At 39.9% G+C, this 25,479-nt stretch overlaps 3 protein-coding genes across 3 annotated transcripts; 1 reads left to right on the top strand and 2 right to left on the bottom strand.

Annotated features, from left to right (window-relative positions):
- Positions 1-9: 9 nt before the first annotated feature.
- On the top strand, positions 10-25,300 carry LOC133848395 (pre-mRNA-splicing factor ATP-dependent RNA helicase PRP16). The gene is made up of 5 exons (XM_062283950.1): positions 10-1,954; positions 3,061-3,254; positions 22,161-23,073; positions 23,392-23,533; positions 23,605-25,300. Exons 1-5 carry the CDS (start codon positions 109-111, stop codon positions 24,200-24,202), a joined length of 3,693 nt encoding a protein of 1,230 aa, XP_062139934.1. The 5' UTR covers positions 10-108; the 3' UTR covers positions 24,203-25,300.
- On the bottom strand, positions 3,327-8,717 carry LOC133848401 (uncharacterized). Its single transcript, XM_062283956.1, has 4 exons — positions 7,548-8,717; positions 5,249-5,427; positions 4,935-5,039; positions 3,327-4,441 (listed from the first exon to the last, which is right to left on the bottom strand). Exons 1-4 carry the CDS (start codon positions 8,113-8,115, stop codon positions 4,346-4,348), a joined length of 948 nt encoding a protein of 315 aa, XP_062139940.1. The 5' UTR covers positions 8,116-8,717; the 3' UTR covers positions 3,327-4,345.
- Positions 24,244-25,379, bottom strand: LOC133848400 (multiple epidermal growth factor-like domains protein 10). Its single transcript, XM_062283955.1, has 2 exons — positions 24,853-25,379; positions 24,244-24,790 (listed from the first exon to the last, which is right to left on the bottom strand). The coding sequence occupies exons 1-2, from the start codon at positions 25,337-25,339 to the stop codon at positions 24,306-24,308; spliced, it is 972 nt and encodes a 323-aa protein (XP_062139939.1). The 5' UTR covers positions 25,340-25,379; the 3' UTR covers positions 24,244-24,305.
- Between the last annotated feature and the right edge of the window lie 100 nt (positions 25,380-25,479).

Genomic DNA, 25,479 nt, shown 5'->3' with positions numbered 1-25,479 from the left:
GGAGTGCAACGATAGCGCAATTTTATAGTTTTACCACCACTATTGTGAAACGCGCACGAAACGTTTTTAATAGCCAAAAACAAGAAGAAAACTCGAACAATATTTGCAATGTCCGAGGATGAGGCGGGCGTGCATCGCCTGGAGGGCACCGCCGGCCAGCCAGCACGCGGCGGCCTCGTCATCAAGAAGTCCAAGGACAGCAGTGGGGGCAGTAAGGACGCTAGTGGCGGCAGTTTCAAAGTGCCGCAAGCATCGTTGCTGGGCCTGGACAAATTGGCGGCCAAACGTCGAGCGGAAAAGGCGCGCAACGAACGTCTGATTAGCTTCAAGGACACCGAGTACGATGATGGCCAACACACTCCCAGCACACCCAATTCCTCAGTCAATGTCAGTGAGTTTGCATTCAAGAAACCCGATACCAAAAGCTTTGAGAAACTGAGTCGCCAGCTGCGCGAGCACAAAGACGAGACGCCCTCGCACACTGGCGGCGTCTCGGAGAAGGCACGCGAACGTCTGCGCGAACACATTCAGCGTGATCGCGAGCGGCACAAAGGTGGCGATGGACGTGACCGGGAGAGGGATCGTGATCGCGATCGTGATCGAGAGCGAGAACGGGATCGTGATCGGGATCGCGAACGGGAGCGTGAACGGCAGCGACGCGGCGACGAGCGACGCAAGCGGGCACGCGATCAGGACAGGCGACGCGACAGGCATCGAGATCGATCCGTGTCCGTGCGCAGCGAGCCGGGCACGCCAGGCAGCACCACCGGCGGCGGTGGCGTCTCCAACAGCTCCTGGGACGACGACGATCATCAAACGGGCATCAAATCGGACTGGGATTTGCCCACCCCACGTTCCGGCTACGGCAGCAGCAGCGATTGGAGTCGCTCCGAGCGCAGTCACAGTCGCTCGCGTCCCCCGCCAAGCAGTCGTCGTGGCCAGCAGACGGATGACACGACACGTGCAACGCCTGCACATCGCTACAATCAATGGGCACACGATCGCAAGCGCAGTGGAGCAACACCCGCCTGGTCCGGCGATGCCGAGTCACGGGATCTGTGGGAGGAGGAGCAACGGCGCTTGGATCGCGAATGGTACAACATCGATGAGGGCTACGACGAGGAGAACAATCCGTTTGGTGGCAGCAATGCCGATTACTTCCAGCGACGCGAGGAGCAGCTGGAGCAGAAGCGCAAGAAACGCATCAGCGCCCAGCAGCGACAGAATAATCGCGACAACGAGCTGTGGGAACGCAATCGCATGTTGACCTCGGGCGTTGTCACCTCGATCAATGTGAGCGACGACTTCGATGAGGAGGCGCTGGAGCGAGTCCATCTCCTGGTGCATCACATAGTGCCGCCGTTTCTCGACGGGCGCATTGTGTTCACGAAGCAACCGGAGCCGGTGGTGCCGGTCAAGGATCCCACCTCGGACATGGCGCTGTTGGCACGCAAGGGCAGCGCCTTGGTGCGCAATTATCGCGAGCAAAAGGAGCGTCGCAAGGCGCAAAAGAAGCACTGGGAACTCGGTGGCACCAAGCTGGGCAACATCATGGGTGTGCAGCAGCCGCAGGACGAGGACGATGCCAAATACGACAAGGATAACGATACGGCCGACTATCGCAAGGATCAAAAGTTTGCCGATCACATGCGCGACATGCAGGATCACAAATCGGGAGGCGGCAAATCCGAATTCTCGCGCAAGAAAACCATTGGAGAGCAGCGTCGCTTTCTGCCCGTGTTTGCCTCACGGCAGGAGCTCTTGAATGTGATACGCGAGAATTCGGTGGTCATCATTGTCGGCGAGACGGGCAGCGGCAAGACGACGCAGTTGACCCAGTATCTGCATGAGGATGGCTACAGCAAGAGCGGCATGATCGGTTGCACGCAGCCGCGTCGTGTGGCCGCCATGTCGGTGGCCAAGCGTGTCTCTGATGAGATGGACACCCAACTGGGTGAGTTTCTCGCGGCTATTGCGTTTTGTAATACCCTGCAATTTATTTGTAGTCACACTACAATCATTTCCCCTTAGCCATGGAGTGGGGTTTAGTACCATGCTTCAGCTCTTAGTTAAGCTGTACTAAGTTCTACTTACCCTGCACTAAATTCTGGTTAGGCTGTTAAGCTGCTAAAAAGCGTGCCCAGTTACTCTTAAATAACTTCTGCTTATCTTAGAGATATTCATAGCTTCTACTGGAGTTTTATTTTATCTTTTTTAACTCTTAGTTACTCTGTACTAAATTTCAATCAGTCTTAGGCTAGTTTCCTAATACCTGCCGATTAAACTGCAATAACTCTTAGTTTCTACTAATTATAAGTACAATGCTTTAAGCACTGTACTATTTCTTATTACCCTGTACTACATTTCAATCAGTCCTAGTCTAATTATCTGTTACTCTTCTTATTACCTTGTTCTAAATTTCAATAACTGATTAACGAGTCACCCTATACTCATTTCGTATTACCCTGTACTGATCTTAAATCAGTCCTAGTCTAGTTATCCTTTATGCTCTTCTTATTACCCTGTACTAAATTGCAATCAGTCCTAGTCACGCTATAATCATTTCTTATTAACCTGTACTTAAATGCAATCAGTCCTAGTCTAGTTACCCTATAATAACTGCTGATTAAACTGCAATAATTCTTAGTTGTTACTGATTTTAAGTACCTATCGGTTACTCTGTAATAATTTTGTTTTTGGCGTGTACTAAATCTTAGTCACCTAGTAAAACTGTTAAAGACTTCGTCATTAAAACGAATTCTTAGTTTCCCAGTAATAACAATAATAATTTTGCTCATTTCTCGTTACCTTCCAATACGTTGAAACTAGATAAATAGAAGACATACTAATTGTAACTTATTCGGCATTTTCCTAATGCATCGTAGTAATTACAACTAATTTGCTTAGGTTTATTAATGAAAGGGGATGACTGTAAAAGCTTTTCTTCTTCTTTACACTCTATATAGTTACCACCTCCTTACCTTACCCTTACTCTGTAACAAATTTCTCTTACCACTACTCTTTAATAACTCTCCTTTTCGCTCTCTCTCTCCACTGTAGGCGAGGATGTGGGCTATGCTATACGTTTTGAGGATTGCACCTCGGAGCGCACAGTGATCAAATATATGACGGATGGTATTTTGTTGCGTGAAAGTTTGCGTGATCCCGATCTGGACAGCTATGCGGCCATTATAATGGACGAGGCACACGAACGTTCGCTATCCACCGATGTGCTCTTTGGGCTGCTGCGTGAGGTGAGTTTCTCGAAAAAAATTCAAAACGCTTTTTTTTTTGTTTGGTTTTTTGTCCGATTGCAGTAAAAAGACTGTGTTTGTCAAACATTTAATAATATCCAAATATATATATATATATATAGGTAAAGTATTTTACAAACGTTTTTGTTTTCTTCTTTTTTTTTTTTTTGCATATAAATATTGTTTGTGTATAAACCGCGCTTAAAGATTAAAACGAAAAAAAAAGATCTAAATTTGCTTACGCGCTAAATATGTTTGACGTATCCAAACGTTACGTTACGTGACGTTACGTAATGTGTGAATGTAGCAGCTGTGATGTTTGTGTGGGTTTTTGTTGTTGTCCTATCATATACGTAACATAGTATGTATGTATATACAGGATTAAAGCGACGCGCACAAAAGTATGCAGCAATTTGTTGCTTTGCTTTTGCTTTTGTTTGACTTTGTGATTTTGATTTCGTTTTTGTTTGCCAAAGAAAACAAATAAAAATTGGAGAATATAGAATGTGCCTGCATATGGTATTTGTTTTTATTCCTATTACAACATAATATAATATAATAGGCATTATATAATAGTTTATACGATAATAATAATAATAATAGTAATAATAATATTAAAAAAAAATCAACAAATTGTTAATAAGTCTTTTCGAATTTCACAGTGTGTCTCTCTCTCTGTCAATTGTACAAAAATGTAAATACAATTCGTATTTTGCATAAATTGTAGCTCAAGTTGCAACAGCAAATGAACAAAGTGTGTGTATGTGTGTGTATGTGTGAGTGATGCACGCTTTGGGACTTGGAAATTGATTGTGAATTGGTTTTTTTTTTTTCATTTTATGTTTTTTTTTGCTTTTGAAATAACAAATTTGGAGCCTGCTCTCTTGCTGTCTCGCTCTTTCTTGAGCTGTTTCTAATAAATAAATATATGTATATATGTGTGTGTGTGTGTTTGCTGTTTTATCACAATTTGCTTTGTTGACAAAGCAGAAGAATTAGCAGCTGAATGTATGTATGTGTGTGTGTGATCGCAACAATAAAAAGAGAGTATATTTGTGTCTATGTTTGTGTGTGTGTGTGTGGTGTGTTAGTTACTTTGAGTGGGAGTAGCTTTTTTGCCTATTATTGAGCACCAGCAACATGCCCGCATTCATGCCAACGCTGCCCCATTTCACGCACTCGGACATCTGTAAGATAGGATTACTTGTAAGATTTGCCATTTGAATTGAAATTCAACACGAATTCAATTGTGTTTGGTGTAAGATGAGTTTGCGGGAGGGGAGGAAGCTAGGTCGATAGAGGGCGCCAGGGCGATGAATGTGCGTGCGTGTGTGTGTGTGAGTGTAATTTTGCTTTTTTTTTGTTTTTACATTTAGAAATTAGTTCAGTTTGAATTTTGCTGCTGCAACTACAACAATGTGTGTTTGTGTGTGTGTGTATTTGTGTATGCATGTATGTGTGTGTGTGTGTGTTAAGGGTAATTTTGTGGCGGGCATTTGGAATATTACATCAATGTAATACCTATATACAATAAACGCATATTTGGAGAATAGTGCATTGTATATAGGTCCGATTTTTGCATTCGCTTTTTGTTTATCTTCTTTTTTTTGATTTGTTTTGATTTTGATTTGCTTATCAGTTGATCAAATGCAGCAGCACGTGATTTGCACTCGTCGTTACCTGTCGCTTGCGCACATCCTGCTGGCGACTTCCATAACGGCACCAATACACAAAATGCTTGTTATTATTCCACAGACTTTGTCTGGCTTTGCGTGCCAGTGACACCTGAAAATAAAGAACATGCATATAATTATTAATAAAATGTAATAAGAAAGCATTTCCAATGCTATCTAACTTAAAATTGCGTTAAAAAACGAGCAATTTCTTAATTAAGTTCAGTCGAGACACAAACCTTAGCCTGCATTTCAACCAGTGCTTTTCGAAGGCACAACCCTTTTTTAAGAAATTGTAAATTCAACTGAAAATATATTTACCTGATTGCGTATGTCCTTCTCGTTGTGTGGCATCTTCTCCTTGTCTGCGAAATTATTGATGCGCAACTCCCAGCCATGGCTCCAGATGTCGGCCAATGACATTTTGATCAGCTTGTATGTGCCATTTTCGCGTATTTTCACAGAAAATATCTCAATGGTATCCGGTTTTGGTTTGTTATCTATAAATAAAAACAAAAAGCAACAACAACAATAGACAGATTGATATTATTAATTTGTATTGACATTTCATTTAAGAACAATTTAAAGCAATTCTCAATTCAGGTGCACAATTCCCGTTCCCATTCCCATTTCCCTTTCGCAATTTCAATTGATTCAAATTGCCATTGCAATTTGCAGCGTTGCCCCCTTGCGTGCAGATTATGCAAATGTTATACAACACTAGCAATTGCATACTAAAAGAACTGTTATCGATTGTAAGTGCGACTAACGATAACCGATTACAGCAAGAGCTTTTGCTTATGCAAGTCAGTCCGAAATGTATTTTGATTTCATCACAAAATCAAATATAATTTTCAAGTCTTTTAGTTTATGTTGCAATTGCTTAAGTAGCTCATTATATAAATAAACAATTTGTAAATTATATCATAATGCACATTACTCAAATTTTAATGCGCTGCTTTTAATTTTTTGTTTGCTGTTGAATTTTGTTGCGCAATTGTTTGACATGGGTTTTAATCATCTATAATTAACGTCGTTGTTGATGATACTTCACACTTTGATGCTCCTTTTTGTTAAATTGTTTTTCTAATGTTGTTTGCCATGCGCAACTAATTTGCACGCATTTCAAATTGTTGTGCGCTAGAATTGCAATATTTTGTTGTATGTATCATTATATAGCCAAGCTGATGACACAAGATGGTGTAATCTTCGTCTTATCAGCAATATGTAATCTATTCACCGTGAGAAAGTGACTAATATGGGGCAACTTGCAGTGAGCTCATCTCATGGATTGCAGATTATTTTTGTATTTAGTTCATTGAACGCCTTACACTTTAGCGACACCTGTTGGCCGAAGCTGATAAGTTTCATTCAAGCGCTGCTGATAAGAAGTAGCGTCATCATTGCTTCTGTGACGTCACAAGCAGACTTATCAGACATTTGCCTAGAATATTCTTTTATATCAATGCAACACACACACACACACACGCGTAAGAAAATGCATTCTAGCGTGTGTAACGGTGTTTTGTCATGTACACAGGATAATTACCACATGACATGCGATTAAAAGCAAAAGCTTGAAATATTGATTGTCACACACACTCACGCACACGCACTTTCAACACCCATCGCACGTGTGGTGGGTTATTGGCCGCACGAGATGCAACAATCACAGCAGGCCGCCATGGTGAATAGCTAGCTAGCTATGCGTGTACATGTGTGTGTTTGTGCGTGTGTGTGGGAGAGCTTTGCTAGCTCACCACGCATCACAAGACAGTCAGACAAACAGCGACAACAACAACAACAGAAAGCTGCATGCGTGACTCAAAGCACATGATGCTGCTGCTGCTGCTGTCAGGCTTTATTTGAATATTCGTTTTGTTTACATTCCATATACGTTTCGTTCGTTGTTTCTGTGCATGTGTATATTGCTGCTGTTATTGTTGTTGTTGTAGTTGTTGTATGCGCACGCATACAAATGGAATGTTCTGGCAGCTGTCGGCGCAGCATTGTGAATGGTCATGATGTTGCTCTGCAGCAGCAAGTGCGAGCGAGTCGGGAGTATAATATACACACACTTGTGTGTGTACGTGCAAAAGCGAAGCGTCGACGTCGCTGCTGGCGCTTTGTTTTGCGTTCCCATTGTTCTTGTTTGCCGCACTTGACAATGTTGCTGTTGTTGTCGTTGTTGTTGTGTGTTTGATTAGATAAAATACATGTGTGTATATGTGTGTTTTGCTGTTTTTTTTTTTATTGAATGTCATTTTGAAATATATATCAGCATTTTACCGAACTTGTGAGATAAGACGTCGACGCTCTTTAATTGCTCTGACGTCCGCCTTCAATGTACATATGAGTGATTATTAATCATTCAACGCATATCGAAATATGGGAAAAACTGTTTCATTAGTTTTTTGGGTCAAGAACACGGACAACGAAAACTATTTAATAGGTCATTATGAGAATTAAAAGTAATTCGAATTATTGATTGATAATTTTTTAATAGGGCGAAGGAAAACGATATCAATGCAATCGATAAACCGATAAATTGTACCCTTTAAGAGCTTTTTGTACCTACATATCTTAAGGTGGGTTCTGTATATATGTGTGTGTTACTCACCTTTGGCCACCTTGCAGAGAACGATGCCATACCACGATGCCACCGGCGTCTCGTTCTCATCCTGCGCCTCAAGGAAACTAATGCTGCTGCTGCCGTTGCGTGGTATTATGAGTGACGGCGGTGCCAATGTCATCAGTGCTGGACAATCGATGTCCAGGGAATCGGCATCGCTGGCCGCAGCTGCTGCTGCGGCGGCGGCTGCTGCTGCTGCAGCTGCTTCGGCAGCGGCACTGCTGCGCACCTCCACAATGAAGCCGCATTCGACGACGGCGCAGAAAATGCGCTGCTCTTCGGGCTTGAACCATTTCGATTCGCGCAGCTTTTGTACGGCGACGCTGCTGCCGAACGTTGCGCTTACATTGGCGGCAGCGCCGACGCCGCCAACGTTAAGCTTATGCTGATGCTGCTGCAGCGATGGCGGCCAATTAGATGTGGGAGAGCTGGGCGCTGATTGGGAATAAACGTTGCCGCCAGAGGGCGCTGCTGGCGTTGCGGCTGTCGCTTGATTGTTGTGGCCCTGCAGTGGCCACCATTTCAATGAGCTGACAAAACTGTTTGATCGGTTCATTGTGTTGCTATGATTTGTTGTTGTTTGTGGGCGCGCGTGGGCGTGGCGCTTAGACTGTGTGTGTGTGTGTCTGTGATGCACACGCACGCGTAACTTTCACTCAAAATTCACACTTGCAGTGCGCGCGCGATTTTTCCCCCCTCGGCAGTTTTCTTTTCTTTTTTTTCGATTTTTCCAATTCGATATTTTTTGCTGTTGCTGATGTGCGCGACACAAAAAAACAAACGCAACACGCGTCTTAGTTTTGCACTAATTATGTTGTCTTTTTTTTGTAGACAATTTAAAGAAAAGTCACACAACAAAAAAAAAGAGCGCAATGGGAGCTTCAATGGAATTATTGAAGCAACGATAACAAGTTGGGGGGGTAGGGGTAAAAAATAATTAAAAGTCTGTGCCGAGTACAATTTTTCTTTGCTTGTTTTGTTTGGTCTCGGTTTTTTTCTTCTTTTTTGTGTGTTTCTTTTGTTTTCTTTTCACAACGGTTTTTCAACTCGGTATATTCGTGTTTTTCGCCTGGTGTTGTTTTTCTGTTTGCTGAACGCTGCTGCTGCTGTTGCTGTTGCTCTTACTGCACCGCAAGAGACTCGAAAGCCAAATACCAGCACGGCAAAGGTTTATTTATAACCAAAGCCGGTTTCGGCTTGTCGCCGTCGTCGTCGCTGGCGTCGACAGCGCGCTTTGTGACGCTCTCTCTTCTCTTTGTGGTGGTCTCGCGCTCGCTCTCGCTCTCTGTCGTTCGCTGCTGTGGTGAGTTACAGCGCTAATGTCGCTTCGCTGCCCACCACCCCATCCCCCCCCGTGAGACAGCACAATCGTTGGCTTGTTGCACGTTCCGTTAGACATTTGCGCCTAATATTATTGTTGCTGCCTTTTTGCTTAATTGTTGGGCATATCAATTTAATTATGTGCCTGTCTCTCGCATATGCAGTTACTACAGTAACAACAACAACAACAACAGCTCACCTGGCGTCAGCAGCGCTGTCGACAGCGACTGCGACTGCAATTGCGGCGACGACGACGACGACATCACTGACTGCCTGACCTTCTTTTGATTCTTATAAGAAATTTGTATCGTTGATTTTTGTTTTTGTTAACGGCGTAGTTTTTTTTGTTATTGTCAGCGGTATTTGTTGCTGTTGTTTTTTGCTGCTGCTGCCCTTCACACAGTGCGCAACAAAATGTTTAATACACAACAAAGTATAGTTATTTATTTATTTATGTACATCACATGGCACAGCGCCCGAAAACCCCAAAAAATAAACTATAAAAAATGATTGATTTTTATTATTATGAGAAATGTGATTGATGTATTGTGTATTGGCAATTGTTGATAACTTTGATTACCACCACCACCACATATGATCATATATTTACTCGCTGTCTATATTTATTTATTACTCCCACTCTACTAATTCTCTAGCCTATGTGGAAGTATTTAAATGCGTGCTTAAAATAAAGCTCAATTGGCAGTATTTCGAAAGCTTCTCTCGAGCTTTTTGTCCATCCTAAGCTTTCAATTGCTGAAATTTAATCTTCTTTCCTATCTATATATTTTATTTCTTTGCTGTTTTATAAAAGCTGAATAAAAATATTAGCTTTAAAAACATTTTTTTTTATTATAAATTATTGATTTATCTTCCAAGCTTTCCATAATATTTCCTATCAATTATATTTAATTATTTATTTATTTTTCCCTGATAAGTTTAATTTTTCTCGAATTCAATGAAATATATTTATTTAATTTGAAGAGCTTTTCAGCTTAGCCAAGCTTCACTGTAATATTCATGTGATTAGCACAGATTGCATCTGATAATTATTTGTTTTTATCGGCACTTCCTTTGATACGGTTGCACAATTTCGGTTATTTCACAATTTTTTGCGAGATCCGTTCGATTTAAGTGAACTGACGAAATCGCAATTTGCAAATGTATAAAATACATGCGAAATTCGAATTGCGAGTTTACATTCGAGTTCTTTGCAAGTGCTAAAAGGTCCACACAATAAGTGCAATTAGTAAATCGCTTTTCCCTCCATCTTCCCAACCTCTTTCTTGATCAATGTGTTCGTAACCCCATCGTGGGGGGCATTAGAGATATTATTGGTCATTGAGAATCCGTAATCACATTATCAAGAGGCCATACAAGACTAACGATTTTAGTTGTTGCTGTTGCTTTCCGCCCTCCCCCCGCCCTTGGCGGGCAGATCGATACCGAGTAGCGAAAGGTCGAGTGGTTCCAAGTGGTTCAATCGTCTGGCTTTATCAACAATGTGGCTTTGTATTAAAGCTTTTCGTTGTGACGTCGCAGCTTTCGTTTACTTAAACACACACACACACACATATAAATAGTGTTTTGGTTTTTGGGGCATCGCACACAACAATTAATGTGACCTATTAAGTTGCCAAAGCTTTAAAACTGGGCCAAAGTAGCGTCGACTTTGACATCGCAAGTTTATATTTCGTTATATGCATATATTTTTTATATTTCTTATACAAATTATAATACTAATAGTTGCTTAAGTGGCTATTTAACATTTAAATTTACTGAATTTTCAAAAATTTCCATTTTATATTAAAACTTTTCTAAAGTTGAGTGTTTTATTATATTATTTTTGGTATTTAGTATTTTGTTGTCATCTACTTCAAGGTATTGTAACTTAATATTACACTCTAATATCAAAGGAAATATGTAGGAATTGTGTTTTAAGGATAGAAAAATGAATAATCGTATTAGGTGTCTGTTTATGGATTTGAAAAGGAAATTAATTTAATTTTCACTGTCATTTAAATACCAAAAGATTATATCACATTATTTCTGTATTTACCAAATTATTATTACAGAAGTTCCCTCTAGTCAATGTTTAATGTTATAATCTCTTTTAAAAATGAGATTTTTTTTAACAGAATAATTGGTTTCTACTTTAATTTCCCACAGGGTATTATTATAGTTTTGCCGTTCTGCTTCTTGTTCGATGTTTGTTTTTCGAGTTTTCCATTTAGTCGAGTATTTTACAGTCGTCGCCGCTATAGCTATAAATACCCGCAGCTCTGCAACTTGTTGTAATTGTTGTTGTTGTTTGCAATGTTATTCTCCATATCTATTTTTAGTTTAACCTTGCCGATAGTTGGGGAGAACATGTCAAGTGGATTGGTTTGTTTGTCGGGGGCGTGAGGGGTGTGAGATGATTATGCCGTGTCTCACATTTTCGCTGCCAATTGACTGTTTCGTTGCTCAGTTGAACTGCGTTTAATTAGCAGCCTCTGCTAGCGATGTGCACAAATGTGGCGTGACACGACACGACATGACATAGGTAGATAAATAGGTAATATAATATTGAATTTTGTTGAATTGAATTATATTTGTACTTCATATCTGTCTATATGAATATCTTTACTCCTGCTTCGTGATAAAAACTAAATCACGCTCCCATCGCTAAGCTCTGTATTACACCTCTCTCTCTCACACACACACACACTATCGCACACCTGTTCGTTTATCACTTTCAGTTGTTTGTCTAATTACGAGTGCTGCATTTGCAGCTTGTTTTATTTTCTGACTGTTGTCACAGTTGTAGTTTTAGTTGTGTTATAGTTGTTGTTGCAATTATTGTTTTAGTCGCCAATTACGCAACACAGCGCAATGCGACACGCAAGTGCGTAGGTCAGTGTCCAAAAACGGCAACAATATCAACGCTCATCATCCAGTCGAGCGTAATTATATCCAACTTACATTCTACTTGTTATTTGATAGTCCACACACAATGTATTACATTCAAATACCCTCGATTAGTCGGTCAACTTACTTTAAATGATCATTTTGGCTTTTACTCGGTATGAATTTAAAAATTTCACATTTGTGGTTTGAAAAATTACAAACGACGTTTGCCTGAACATTTCAATATTGAACTATTAACAAATTTTAAGCTAAGCTAAGTAAATAATCTAGAACGTCTACAAAATTAATCATTTTTTTTAATTTTTTCTGTAATATATCCATACATACCACGCTTAAAAGCCACCAGACACATTTTCAAAAAAAAAAAACAAAAACAAAAATCATGAGTTCTAGAACATTCTATTACTTTTAAACGTTTAGTCGCCTATTTCGTCGATTGTTTTACGTTATTTCCTTATAATGAGCACACTATATTTAGAATCAATATTTGATAAACATACATATAAATAAAATCTAATAAAAACACTTTAAAAGTCACTCGAAATTCTGTTCCTTTGCACTTTATTACCGCTTTTTTTTCTACTTTATTATTAAGATCATTAAGCAATATATGAGAGTAATCTGCTATATAACATTTTTGCCTCAATTTGCATTAAAAGTAGGGTATTTCGCAGTCGAATATCACAGTTTTTAGTTACATTTTATGCATGCATATTTGCATTTACGATTTTGCATTGTTTGCCTTCCATTATGTGCACAGACACAAGCGCACACAATCATACATATTCATATGGTTGCAGTTCTCCCTCTCTCTTTCTCTCTTGCTCTCTGTTGCTGCCCTTTTTATTATTCGTTTTATTGCTTTTTTCTTGTGGTTTCGTTTCTCGAATCGAAACGAAGCACCTGAACCACCTGTATTTGTTTATACCCATTGTCTATTGTTGGACTAATTTGGTGAACTTGTCTAACTTGGTCGCTAATATTTTCAACTTGGCATGTGGCATGTGTCTGCGTTGCATGAATAATAAATATGTATGTATGTCCGTCGATGTCGATACAAGTTGATCCCCTGCTTTTAATACGCTAATGAATGGGCCAGGCTATCAGCGCAACTATCTATCAATTTACATACTACACCACAAATTCTAATGCGAAATGCAGCAACAAAAACGAAACTCGTTTCAAGTGTTTGTGCTCTATTAAAAATACCCTGTAACACTAAAACGTATTGGGAGCGGGTATATTGTTTTTGGTTTCGTATTATCATTGAATAACTTAAGAATCTTCTAGAGTGTAACAGAGTACTACTTTGTTTTCTATTTAATTTTAATTTGTTAAAAATTGTATTTTCTATAGAGTGAAAATCTATAATACAAAAGATTTCTTTGCTTTTTAACTTATTTTATTTAGTGGAAACAGTTAAATTGAAATTAAATAATCCATTGCAAGGATTAATTCCAATTTCTAGAAGAGAAATAAATTGAAATTGTGAAAAATATATATTAGAAATATTATAATTATAATATATATACAATCATAATAATAATTGTTTAAATTTTTTCATTCTTTTTACATTGATTTTCTCTGAAAAATTAAATGCTGCTTGCTGCAGGGTATATGCAAGCTGGGCCATCATAAATAAAGTATTTTATACCGTGTTGTTGTTGTATTGCGGTTATATTTCTTAAGCCGATGCTACTTAAAGTCTTTATTTAGCGATATCGATAACCGTACTTTGGTCTCATGCCGAAGCTTTAAAGCTGTTTCCGTTTTGCTTTGTTTTGTTTCGTTTTGCTTTGCGTTGCTTTGCTTTAGTTTTGTTCTGTGTTGACAAACATTGTGTGCAGCGTAGGGTGGAGAATGCAGAGTGTTGAGTGGAGTGGTGGTGGGGGGGTCTAGTCACAGGCGTTGGCGATGTCGGAGACTTTGTCAGGTTCAAGTAAACAACCGCTAAGTAAAATGATGGGCAGGCGCACGAAGTAAAAGTAACTAGATGAGAATAGAATAGACTGCAAGCATGCACACAAACATACACACACACACACACACACACAGAACATACACACGCATACACACTCAATTGAGCGTCTAGTCAAAACATGACTTTAACAATGAAAATGACAATGGCCCGGGTCGCGGTCTGCGACTATGGCAGTGACTGCGACGCAGGCAGCGACTGCGACTGAGACCGTGGATAATGTAGATGGAAGTGATAAACACAAAACGTTTATGGCAATTTGGTGAAGCTTTTTTAAAAGCACGCACACCAAAGCTTAGGCAATTGGCAAAGTGAAGTAAGAATTAAATACGCAACAGAATCTTGTATTGATCAACAAAATGTTTTTACTATAGCACAGATTTCGGCGAAAGAGAGCAATAAAAAACAGAGAGAGACGGAGAGAGCGTGCGAAATAAATATAGACAGCAAAGTAAAGCCACCTGTGGCCGCCATTTGTTGATATTGTTATTGTAATCCTAAACCGCAACATTCTGTCTGCTGACGTCGGCGTTGACGTTAGCGCCGACGTCGCTGTCAGCTTCAACGGCGTCTGTCATGTGCTTTGCTCTCAGCTATTTTTAGATAATCATAAAACAGCAAAACCAAAAAACGGCAAATACAAAAACATGAAACGCGAGGCAAAAATTGCGGCTACAACAACCAGAGCAACGGCGAAAAAAGCGCAGAAAATAAATATAAAATATGCAAAAATGTAAAAACACAAACAAAATGAAAGAATTCTTGTGTTTTCACAGCCGTCGCAATGGCGGCAATTTCTTCCTGGTGTGTGGCAAGGTTTAGAGGTGAAATATTGGGCTAAGCAGGGTGAAGAGGGGGATGCGGTAATGGCGGAAGCAAACAAGGAGTCTGCAACAGCTGTTGGGGCCTCTTGTTGTTGTTATTGCAATAAATAAACATCAATCCCATTGCAAACTGCAGAAAAAAGCTGTTGGGCAAGCAGATGGGCCACTTGGGCTTGTAAGCTTCCTCTACCTACTCACACATGTCTCTCTCTTTCTCTCTCGCTCTGTCAGTCTCTGGCGTTTTAGGCTGCTGCCTGGCTCGGGTGTTATTCACCTTCGCGAACCAACGCTGACAGAGACGTTGACGTTGACGTCGACATCTGCTGCCGCTCATAACTCGTTTTGCGGCTTCATTGTTTTGCCTTTTGCTCGTTTGTTCTGCCTTGCAAATGTGCGGATAAAAACAAAATATGCAAAAAAAAAAAACAGAAATAATATGAAACAGCAAAGTAAATACGACGACGATCGTTGTTGTTGTTTTAAATTATTCACATATTTTGCATGGCGAATTTTTTTTTTTAGCTCTTATTGTTTTTGTATTTGACTTGGATGTGTTGTTGTTGGCTCGTGTTTTTACTCGTGCCTGCATACTATATTATTTCGCTTGCCTTGTGTATGAGCCTGTGTGTGTGTGTGAATATGTGCTTTGTTTACATCTTTGATGCGGTTAGTGTTTTGCCAAATAAATTGCTGTTTTTATCATACGAGTAACGATGCCACACCTCCCAATGGCAGCACATAAAATTCACCACAGCGTCGACGGCAGCAACGACAGCACGCTCTCCCGCACTCTCTCGCTCTTTCTGTTGTTCTCTTCCTCTTGTGCTCCCTCTCTATCTCCTTCCCTCCCTCGTAGCGGTGTCGCCTAAAAGCTGCCTGCAAGTTTTGAGCCTGCAGCCAGTGAATATAACATTTTCTCTTCTACTTTTTGCTGTTTTGCTGCCCACTCACAACACAACTCAGTTCATCAGACTCAGGCAATGGAAAAAAAGAGCTTTTCCACTCACCCGTTCCGACATTTTTTTTTTTTTTTTTTGCTTTTTTTGCAATGCAAATGCACTGAAAATTGCATGCGGACATCAATTATACATATACATATGTACATACATACATATGTACATATATCGCATAGATTTGACGACACTTGGCGCCTCGTACAAAAGCAACAAGAATATAGCGCTCGATATCTTGGCAAATGTTTATCCAAGCTGCCGAAGATGCAATACTCTTCTAGCGCCAAAAGCTCTCTAGTATTGCACTCATTGCGTGGAGAGCTTTATCAGCAATGAAAGCAATTAAAGCTCCCACTTGAGCGCACTGCAATGGTTATCAACATACAGCTCTATGGGAATATCAGACGTCAATGGAGTGTGGGCTTAAATATCTACTTTATGCAAAGGCTCTCTTGATAAGTTTCAACAAGCATAATAATATGTGTTGACACACCAAAGTGTGCTTACACATTTATTTGTGTTGTGATTGCAGCTAATCGAATTTGATTGCAATTATCTGATTTCACATATCTTTAGTTGTAACATAAATAATCATTTTTTTACAACTTCATTATATCATGTATCTATAATTAATTGGTTGTAGTTTTACTATCAAAAGATTGATATTGTATTTCAAAAGGTTACCGATAAAGTTAGTATCTAAAGATATTATGTATATTTTATTTTTAAAATTTCATGATAAAGTTATTATCTGAAGATATATTTGCATTTAAAAAGCTTATAGATAAGATTATTATATATAATATATATATTTTATTTGAATAAGTTATAGATAAAGATATTATCTGTTGAGTTGCATTTTATTTTTATTATAAATTTTATTAAATTTTATATATAATGTTATTATTTCAAGAGGGAAACTGTATTTAAGAACTTTGTACATAGAAGTTTTTACAAAACTACAGTTATAGACAGATCTAAAGTTTTAAATGTGTTACATATTGCTGCAAACAATTTACATGCTCTTTTTCAGGTATTTTCCATCAATATTCATGCATTATTTGTCTATGTATGTAAAATAGAGATCAAGAAACAGACTTTGTACTCTGTTTGGGGTTGTCTGCCACATTTCTGGGTTGAAATCATTGAATGTGCGTCCAAGTTATATACTTAATTAGCAATTGCATTCCTCAAATCAAATTTGCAGTCAAAATAAATACTGTATTTCTTTTTGTTATTGTTTAAATACTACCTAGAGAGTATTGTGTGTGTGCAATTTTTACACATTTGCATAAATTGTATATTTAATTACTTGCATTTGTCTGGGCTCGCGTTTTGTTTGTCGTTTTGCAAATGATGTGGGCATTAAATCAAGAAGATCGCACTGCTCGAAATTACTTGGGCTGGGCAGAAGCGTCAGCTCATTTTAAATGAAATAAGAGAATGCCATAAACTAGACATTTCTCCATATGAATCATAGTGTTTGACGTGACCCACTTAAAGAGTTATAACAATGCCCTTCAATCAAAATATATTCACTGTGTCATCATTTTTAGTACATTATATTAATTATGCTTCATAAAAAACTGATTTCTTACGTATGTAGAATATATATACTTTATACAGATATATATTTCTTTTTGTATTTATCGTTTCTTTTATATATCTGGTGTATTTCGGTTGTTGCGATTCGTGTCATCTAAAAAAATTTATTGGCTCGCTGCCCATCAAATTCAACCAAATGACACCGAAAATTGTTTTTCTTTTTTTGTAGCATACGATTTTTCTTATACGATTTCTTAAATGTTTGTGTGCATTTTTGATTGCCGCAGCTCAATGCAATTTCCTGATAGATATGGAGTAATGTATAATAGAATCTTTATTTGTGCAATTTGGTCGTGATTTTTGTAACGTTATTTCGATCTTATCACGTATACGTAGCATTATATGGTGACTCGATCAGGCCGACGAACTGCTACGCTATAGACACATGTTCTTTATGAACTGAACAGTGGGGAAACCTGAGACACTTTATGTCGATTATATAGCTGTCATAAAAGCAATGAAAAGTCTATTGAGGATTATACTACATACACATACATATGTATATAGATATGTGGTATTCCTTTTATTATCTTATCTCTATATGTATGGAATTGTAAAAGTTTTGCAGAGTATTACAATTTCCATAGCGTAGTTCGTGAATTCCCATTGATTTATAATTTATTTACATTATACTTATGCCTTGATTAATTGCCTTATGTCAAGTGTACGATCGATTTTTCGGGCATTATCAAAGTTCGACGTTTTTTTTTTTTTGTTGTTGTTCTTGGATGAGCATTTCCTGTGTTCTGTTTCCTTATGATCGCACGTGTGGCGTTAACAATTGACAGCCACTGTGTGTGTGTGTGTGTGTTGATGAATAAAAACAGTTTTGAAATGAAATTGCAATTTAAATAGAAGTAGTGATTAGTGAGTACATTACTCGTTTGCCTATCACCACAACACCATCTATCTATGTAGATATTACGAGCAAAGTCAGAACTTAGCTCAAGTGGCTCAGTGACCACGTTATCGCAATCAAGATTGATATACTACTACATACTACATTCCACATTCAAGAAAGAAATCAAAAAGAACTGAAAAAAACACGTACGCTTTAAATTAGTATACACCACATTGAATAAGGCAGCGCGCATATTCAAACTGGACTAAGTAGACTCGGCTGTGAGAAACCCTGTACAAATCATAAACTAATGACTTTAAGAAGAAAGAAATTCACTAATGCGGAAATTAACGAGCAGAAAAATGTAATTGATTATTGTTATTTTCAATTATAAGTTAAACATAAATAACTTGACAACAAATAAAAATAACTGTAATGTAATCTAAGTCTTTAATTTTGGTTCACTATATAGCGACTACTCTATTGGTATACTTTATGGGGCGTAATGTAAGTAGTCCATTTAGGGGTGCTTCCTAGCATTTACCACTTGAGCTTTGCGTTGATGTTTGATCAATGAATGAATGAAAGAATTTAGTTATAAAGTTTATACATATATAAATAGTTATAGAATCGATCTAAACATTAATGAATTTAAAAAAGTTACTCCAAACATAAATTAATGATTTACATAATCATATAAATTAAATATAGAAAAAGCATTATTTAACGACCCAATTGAAAGTTGCTAGTTCATTGAATCGAAAAGATACGTCAAGTAGGGCAATCAGGCGCCTAACGGCTGATTGATGCTCATCAATAATATATATAATATATGTATAATATGTACATTTTATAGGGTCGCCGTCTCTTCTGCTTCTTCGATTTGCTTTCAATGGGCACAAGGTGCAAACGCCCCGGTTTTACGACTTTAATCGAATTAGTCTAGTATCAGTTGAATTATAAGACATATGTACATATAGACCTACGACTCGTATACAAGAGAGAGATTAAGTGGGTGTGTGACTATAGCTCGTGATTTCTCTTAGTCAGTGTTGTAGTTAGTCACAGCTTTGTGGCAGCTGATGAAATTTGTATATACTGAAGTAATCCCCGATGAATGCTTGAAAATGATTGCTTATCAATATATAGTTTAACAGTTTATCTAGCTTGTAGACTATTTAAATTGCATTTTCGTCATGTTTGTTCAATAAATAGTTGGCGCTTTCGTCACGTTGCATTTGTTTTGCCTTTAGTCATATTTATAGTTGCCATCGTTTTATATTTACACTTTATGATACGATCATAAAACGTTTCACCAATATCAGCTCCATTTAATCATACATATACATTACTTATAGATGTTTTTTTGCGACCTTGGCGATACGAATATGTCGATTATTATCTGCAGCTTAATCATCATTCGTATGTGTGTATAACAACTTGAGATTGCGACTGCATTGCCATAATTTTGGTGCCCAAAAAGAGTTAAATCAACAGACAACTCCAAAACTTATCAGCAAAAAGCTCCGGCTGTCCGTCCGTCCACTTGCTCAAAAGCTGCTAACTCAGTCTCTAAAAGCGGTAGAAATTTCAAATTTGAAGTGTACATAGATATTTGCATTACCTTAAAAATTAATATATAAGAAAAATAACTTCCAATAAGGAAACTGCAATCTTTTAGCTATTTTTGCATGTGCATTATAATGTTTGTTTTTATCGTTTTTAGATCAACTTTATTCAAGATTTTGCTTATCAGCTTCTACTTTCACTCTCATTGCTGCTTTTACTGTCTGTTTTCATTTATATTTTTATCGACTTCTCTGCGTGTTGTGCTTTTTCATTTTCAGATTCGCAGTCTTATCTTGTGTTCCCATAAACCATATATTATATATTATATATGTTAGTAAATGTGTATGCGTGCCATATAACTGTCATATATCGAAATGTTATCGCAATTAATGAACGAACGGAACAATGTACAACGTCATTTATCGCTCGAGATAAAATTGAAGCAAATGCATTGACGTTATCCGTTTGGAGTGCAAAACTGGAGCTGCTATAAATACTATCTTCCCTCTCGCTCCCTCTGGCTCTCTTGCTGTGCTCGTTATTTATGCAGAGTGTCTTAGTGTGTTGTGTGTATCTTGATAAACCGCATAATAAACCCTTTGGATGTGTGGTCGTGTTGCGTTGTTGTATTCTGTGTGCCACGCCTCTAAGCGCCTTGCAAATTAATGCGCAATTTGCCAGTGATTCGACAACAGTTTGCCGCTCTCGCTGTGCCGCAGGTGCTGCAAACGGAATGGCTAATGTGTGGCTTGTTAGATACCCTGTAAGGCAAACCTAAGATAGTGGAGCATATCAATAAAGTGTGCAAGTTAATTTGAAGAAATTCTGTTTTCTTTATATGCAGTGAAAAGCCCATGGTGAATATAATTGTTTGGATAAGGGACAGCTCTATAATATAATCTATAATAATTATCTATAATATAGTCATAGGATAAACAAATAAATTAAAAAAACCATTAACTCCAGTTAATAGAAATGGCAACTATAATACTATGCAATGAGAAAATTAGCTAACTTACTTTTAAAATGCATATAATTTAGAAAAAAAAAACAACAACAAAAAATAAAAATTATTTGTAGATATAAAGATGCATGAATAAATGTTTTACATTTTTCTTGAAATTTTAACTTTTAAACGATTACGTTGAAAAGAAGTTAGTTCAAATTGTTTTTAAAATGCATTTCGTTGACTAATTATTAATGATCGCTTTGCAGTTCATTAAGCTTAGGTGTTTTATATGATTCGGTGTTTTTTTTTTATTTATTTTAAAAATGATTTTGCATTTAAAGAATATCAGAAATATAAATCTATTAACTTTCGGTATTTTATAGTCGCTTGTCGAATGTGAATAAACCAACATAGATTAATATGCTTTAAAGAAAAGCTAAAATCTAATTAAAAATATTTTCAAAATAATTTATAGGGTATTTTGGCTGTCACTCTCGCTGCTGCTTGTCAAATTTGCATAGAACTGCAAAGCACACATAGTCTCACTCTCTCAGACACACACACACACATGCATAAGCACAGTGCATGATGCAGTGCACAAAAGGATCTGCGACATGTCCTCTTCATTCCCCCATGGCTTGGCCACCCAGCGCTTGCTGCTTACGCTGCCTACGTGCGTTCCGGCATGTTTTATCGCCTGTCCGGGGGCCAGGAGGCGTTGGGCTAGCTGCCGACTGCAACCACCACCCAAATCATCGCGTTGCTTCGGTCGGTTGGTCGGTCGCTCGTCTTCTTTCGTCACATTCGTTCGGCTCTCTTGCGCTCTCTCTCTAGCAACGTTGTTGTTTCGTTAAATCGTTCGCGTCGCAGTCGCAAAACGTTTTGCTGCTCTGTCGCTCTCCCGCAGTCGCGTTGTTGTCTCTCGCTGCCAGCGCTTCGGGTGTGTTGAGTTTCGTTTTGTTCGTGCTTAAATTCAACACACTTGAAATGTGTGTGTTCTGGCTAAGGATAAAAGCGCTGTCGTTGCTGTCGCTGCTGCTGCGCTGCTTGAATGATTTTCATGACTTGCGACTTGAAATTACTGTTGTTGTTGTTATTTTTGTTGTTGCTGCTTGCTTAGCTTTTAGTGCCGCTGTTTGGGATTTGGGTCATGCTTGTTCCACACAACATTGTGGGGAAAGGGGAGTTGTGCGTATCTTGGGGTTGGGGGCTTAGCTCCAAGGCCGCAGCATCATCAAGTAGCGCCCAAGTTGAATGCTCTAGAAAGCGCCACGTCATTGCATTCAGCAGTTGTTCGGCCAGCACAAACAAAAATGGGGAAAAAAACGTTAGTCCAGTTACTTTCTGATTGGAATTTGTGTCATAAGATGCTGCCAGTTGATTGCATTTCGAGTGTCAATGATGAGCTATCGATTTATTGTAATGTCAATCGATTGTTCGCATGCCAAATACCAATCGATTTACTGCGCTTGAAACACTGTTATCAATTCTTGCCTATCAATCGATCAATGACATATCAAATTCCAATCGATTTATGTATTGTTAAGATAACAATCGATTTCCCCTTTTAAATGATTCCTTATCGAACTTTTATAACCATATTTGAAATTCAACTTAAAGTTTATATGTTTTTCTGCCATTTTGTGTTGCAGATTGTTGCGCGTCGCCATGATCTGAAATTGATCGTTACGTCCGCCACCATGGACTCGACCAAGTTTGCCACGTTCTTTGGCAACGTGCCCACATTCACCATCCCGGGACGCACGTTTCCCGTCGATGTGATGTTCAGCAAGAACGCTTGCGAGGATTACGTGGAGTCCGCCGTGAAGCAGGCGCTGCAAGTGCACTTGACGCCCAACGAGGGCGACATGCTCATCTTTATGCCCGGCCAGGAGGACATCGAAGTCACGTGCGAGGTGCTCGAGGAGCGTCTCAGCGAAATCGATAATGCACCCGAGCTGAGTATACTGCCCATCTACTCACAGCTGCCATCGGATCTTCAGGCGAAGATCTTTCAGAAATCCGCAGATGGTGTGCGCAAATGTGTGGTGGCCACCAACATAGCAGAGACATCGCTGACCGTCGATGGCATCATCTATGTGATTGACTCCGGCTACTGTAAGCTGAAGGTCTACAATCCAAGGATTGGCATGGATGCCCTGCAAATCTATCCCATCTCGCAGGCGAATGCCAATCAGCGTTCCGGACGTGCTGGACGTACAGGTCCTGGTCAGGCGTATCGCCTCTACACCCAACGTCAGTACAAGGACGAGTTGTTGGCGCTCACAGTGCCCGAGATTCAGCGCACCAATTTGGCCAATACGGTGCTGCTGCTCAAATCGCTGGGCGTCGTCGATCTGCTGCAGTTTCATTTCATGGATCCGCCGCCTCAGGATAACATACTCAATTCGCTGTATCAGCTGTGGATTTTGGGTGCCCTGGATCACACGGGTGCGCTGACCACGCTGGGCAGGCAGATGGCCGAATTTCCGCTGGATCCGCCGCAGTGTCAAATGCTGATCGTCGCCTGCCAAATGGAGTGCAGCTCCGAGGTGCTCATCATAGGTGAGTGAAAAGGCAGCAAACTTAATTATTCGATAGTTCTATATTCCTATTAAATAGTTATTTACCCACTAACATGAAATAAGCTACAACTGGTTTGTGCCTTCGATAAGCACTGGTTGAAGTACATGCTTTGGTTTGTATCTCAACTTAACGAAGAAACTCGCCTTAGTAGGTTAAGTTTTAATTTTGCTTACTACTTTAGTTGCTTAGTTATTTATATTATTCAATTTGCTATAGTTGACTTTGTTGGATTAATTCCAAACAAAACTTCAATTAAGTAATCAATCGTTTAATGCTTTTATTCTTTTTCCTTTGCAGTTTCCATGCTGTCGGTGCCCTCGATCTTCTATCGCCCCAAAGGACGCGAGGAGGAGGCGGATGGAGTGCGTGAAAAGTTCCAGGTGCCGGAATCGGATCACTTGACCTACCTCAATGTGTATCTGCAGTGGAAGCAGAACAAGTAAGTGCAACAAATTCACAACAGTCTCGACTCCCTACTAACTAATCTTTAACTCTTCTACACAACAACAGCTACAGCTCCACGTGGTGCAACGAGCACTTTATACACATCAAGGCGATGCGCAAGGTGCGCGAGGTGCGACAACAGCTCAAGGATATCATGACCCAGCAGAAGATGAACGTCAAGTCGTGCGGCACCGATTGGGACATTGTGCGCAAGTGCATCTGCTCCGCCTATTTCTACCAAGCGGCGCGTCTCAAGGGTATCGGCGAGTACGTGAATTTGAGGACCGGAATGCCTTGTCATTTGCATCCAACGTCAGCGCTCTATGGACTGGGAACAACACCGGATTATGTGGTGTATCACGAGCTGATTATGACCGCCAAGGAGTACATGCAATGTGCCACCGCTGTGGATGGCTATTGGTTGGCCGAGCTGGGTCCGATGTTCTTTTCGGTGAAGGAAACAGGACGCAGTGGACGGGATAAAAAGAAATTGGCTGCGGAGCACGTGAAGGAGATGGAGGAGCAAATGTTGCAGGCGCAGCACGAGATGGAGGAGCGCAAACAGCAGGCAGCACAACGCGAAGAGCAACTGGCAGCCAAACAGGAGATTGCAACGCCAGGCAATGCAACGCCACGTCGCACTCCAGCGCGCATCGGTCTCTAGACGACCGCAGCGATTAACAACCAATTATTATTACTTTATACATACATATATTTTCATTTGCATTTGTATACACAATTATCCAAAAGTGTTTTTTTTTTCTGTTTTAATAAATAAGCCAAAAGATTTGGAGCAAAGCGAGCAAATGATATTGACATAGCTGAGAAGCAGTTGCTGTCACCTCCAGCACACAATGAGCATTGTCCACCACCTGATACGTATCCCGGCACATGCATTCGCCCCATTTGCACTCTAGCTGCAAGGGTTCAGCGGACTCCTGGCAATCCTCTTGGCGGCGACAATAAGCACCATAGGCAACATCTGGTGCACAAATCGTGTCATTTTCACTGCTGATCTTGGTATAATGCTTGGCACTGCAGAGGCAGGTGTTGTTGGTACAGGCGGCACCGTTGCCCAGCGTCAGTTTGCATTGGGCGTTGGTGGTGCAATTGTGGCCATAAGCAACGCCAGGCAAGCACATGGTCATGTTGGGGTTGTGAACGTGTCCAGCGATGCAGGCGCACTTCTCCAGCTTGGGCAGGCAAATGGCATCGAGGGCACTGCACACGGTATCGTTGCGACAGCTGACATCTAAGATGAGAGCAGGTGGTGAATGGGAATACATATTGCCTGGCATATAAAGCAAAACTTACCCAATAAAGCGACACAACGTTGCTCATGCTTATCAAAGTGTTCCTTGCACATGCAACTCTTCTGTGACGGGTGGCACACGGCCGCTCTATCCTTGGCCTGGCATTGCTTCGTCAACTCACATGCATCGTCGAGTGCCACGGCTTGTGGTATGCAGCGTCGTTTATCTTCGCTGGGCATGTAACCTTCGCCACAGTAGCATTGTTCGGTTAAGTGTTCGCATACGGTAAACGGCTGGGTGCATGTGTGTTCCTTTGTGCAGGCTCCACCGATGATGTTACTGTACTTGAGTTCCTTGGGCTTGCAGGTTACATGTTCGTTGCCCTCGGCGGAGGCGGTGCATTGGCAATGCGAGTCATGGCATTTGGCATGTTCGTATTGCTGGCAATCGGTATCGTTGTGGCAGCCTAGCTCGAGCAAATCGTTGGCCAATGCTGCATTTGGCAGCCAGCTACAGCCAAAAAGTAGTATCACCATTAATCGCAACATTCTGCTTAACCTCGTTGCGATCTTTTACATTATGAAATTATTAAAATGGGCGCCATTAACCGTTACAACGGATCGCATGGTTATCGTTTGCTGCAACTTCTGGCAACGCTTGCACACCGAATCATTCGTCAACACTGGCT

The sequence above is a fragment of the Drosophila sulfurigaster genome, chromosome X (genome assembly GCF_023558435.1).
Source record: "Drosophila sulfurigaster albostrigata strain 15112-1811.04 chromosome X, ASM2355843v2, whole genome shotgun sequence".
NCBI lineage: Eukaryota > Metazoa > Arthropoda > Insecta > Diptera > Drosophilidae > Drosophila > Drosophila sulfurigaster.
The sequence above is the reverse complement of the archived record's forward strand: the minus strand, read 5'-3'. Positions and strand labels throughout refer to the sequence as shown.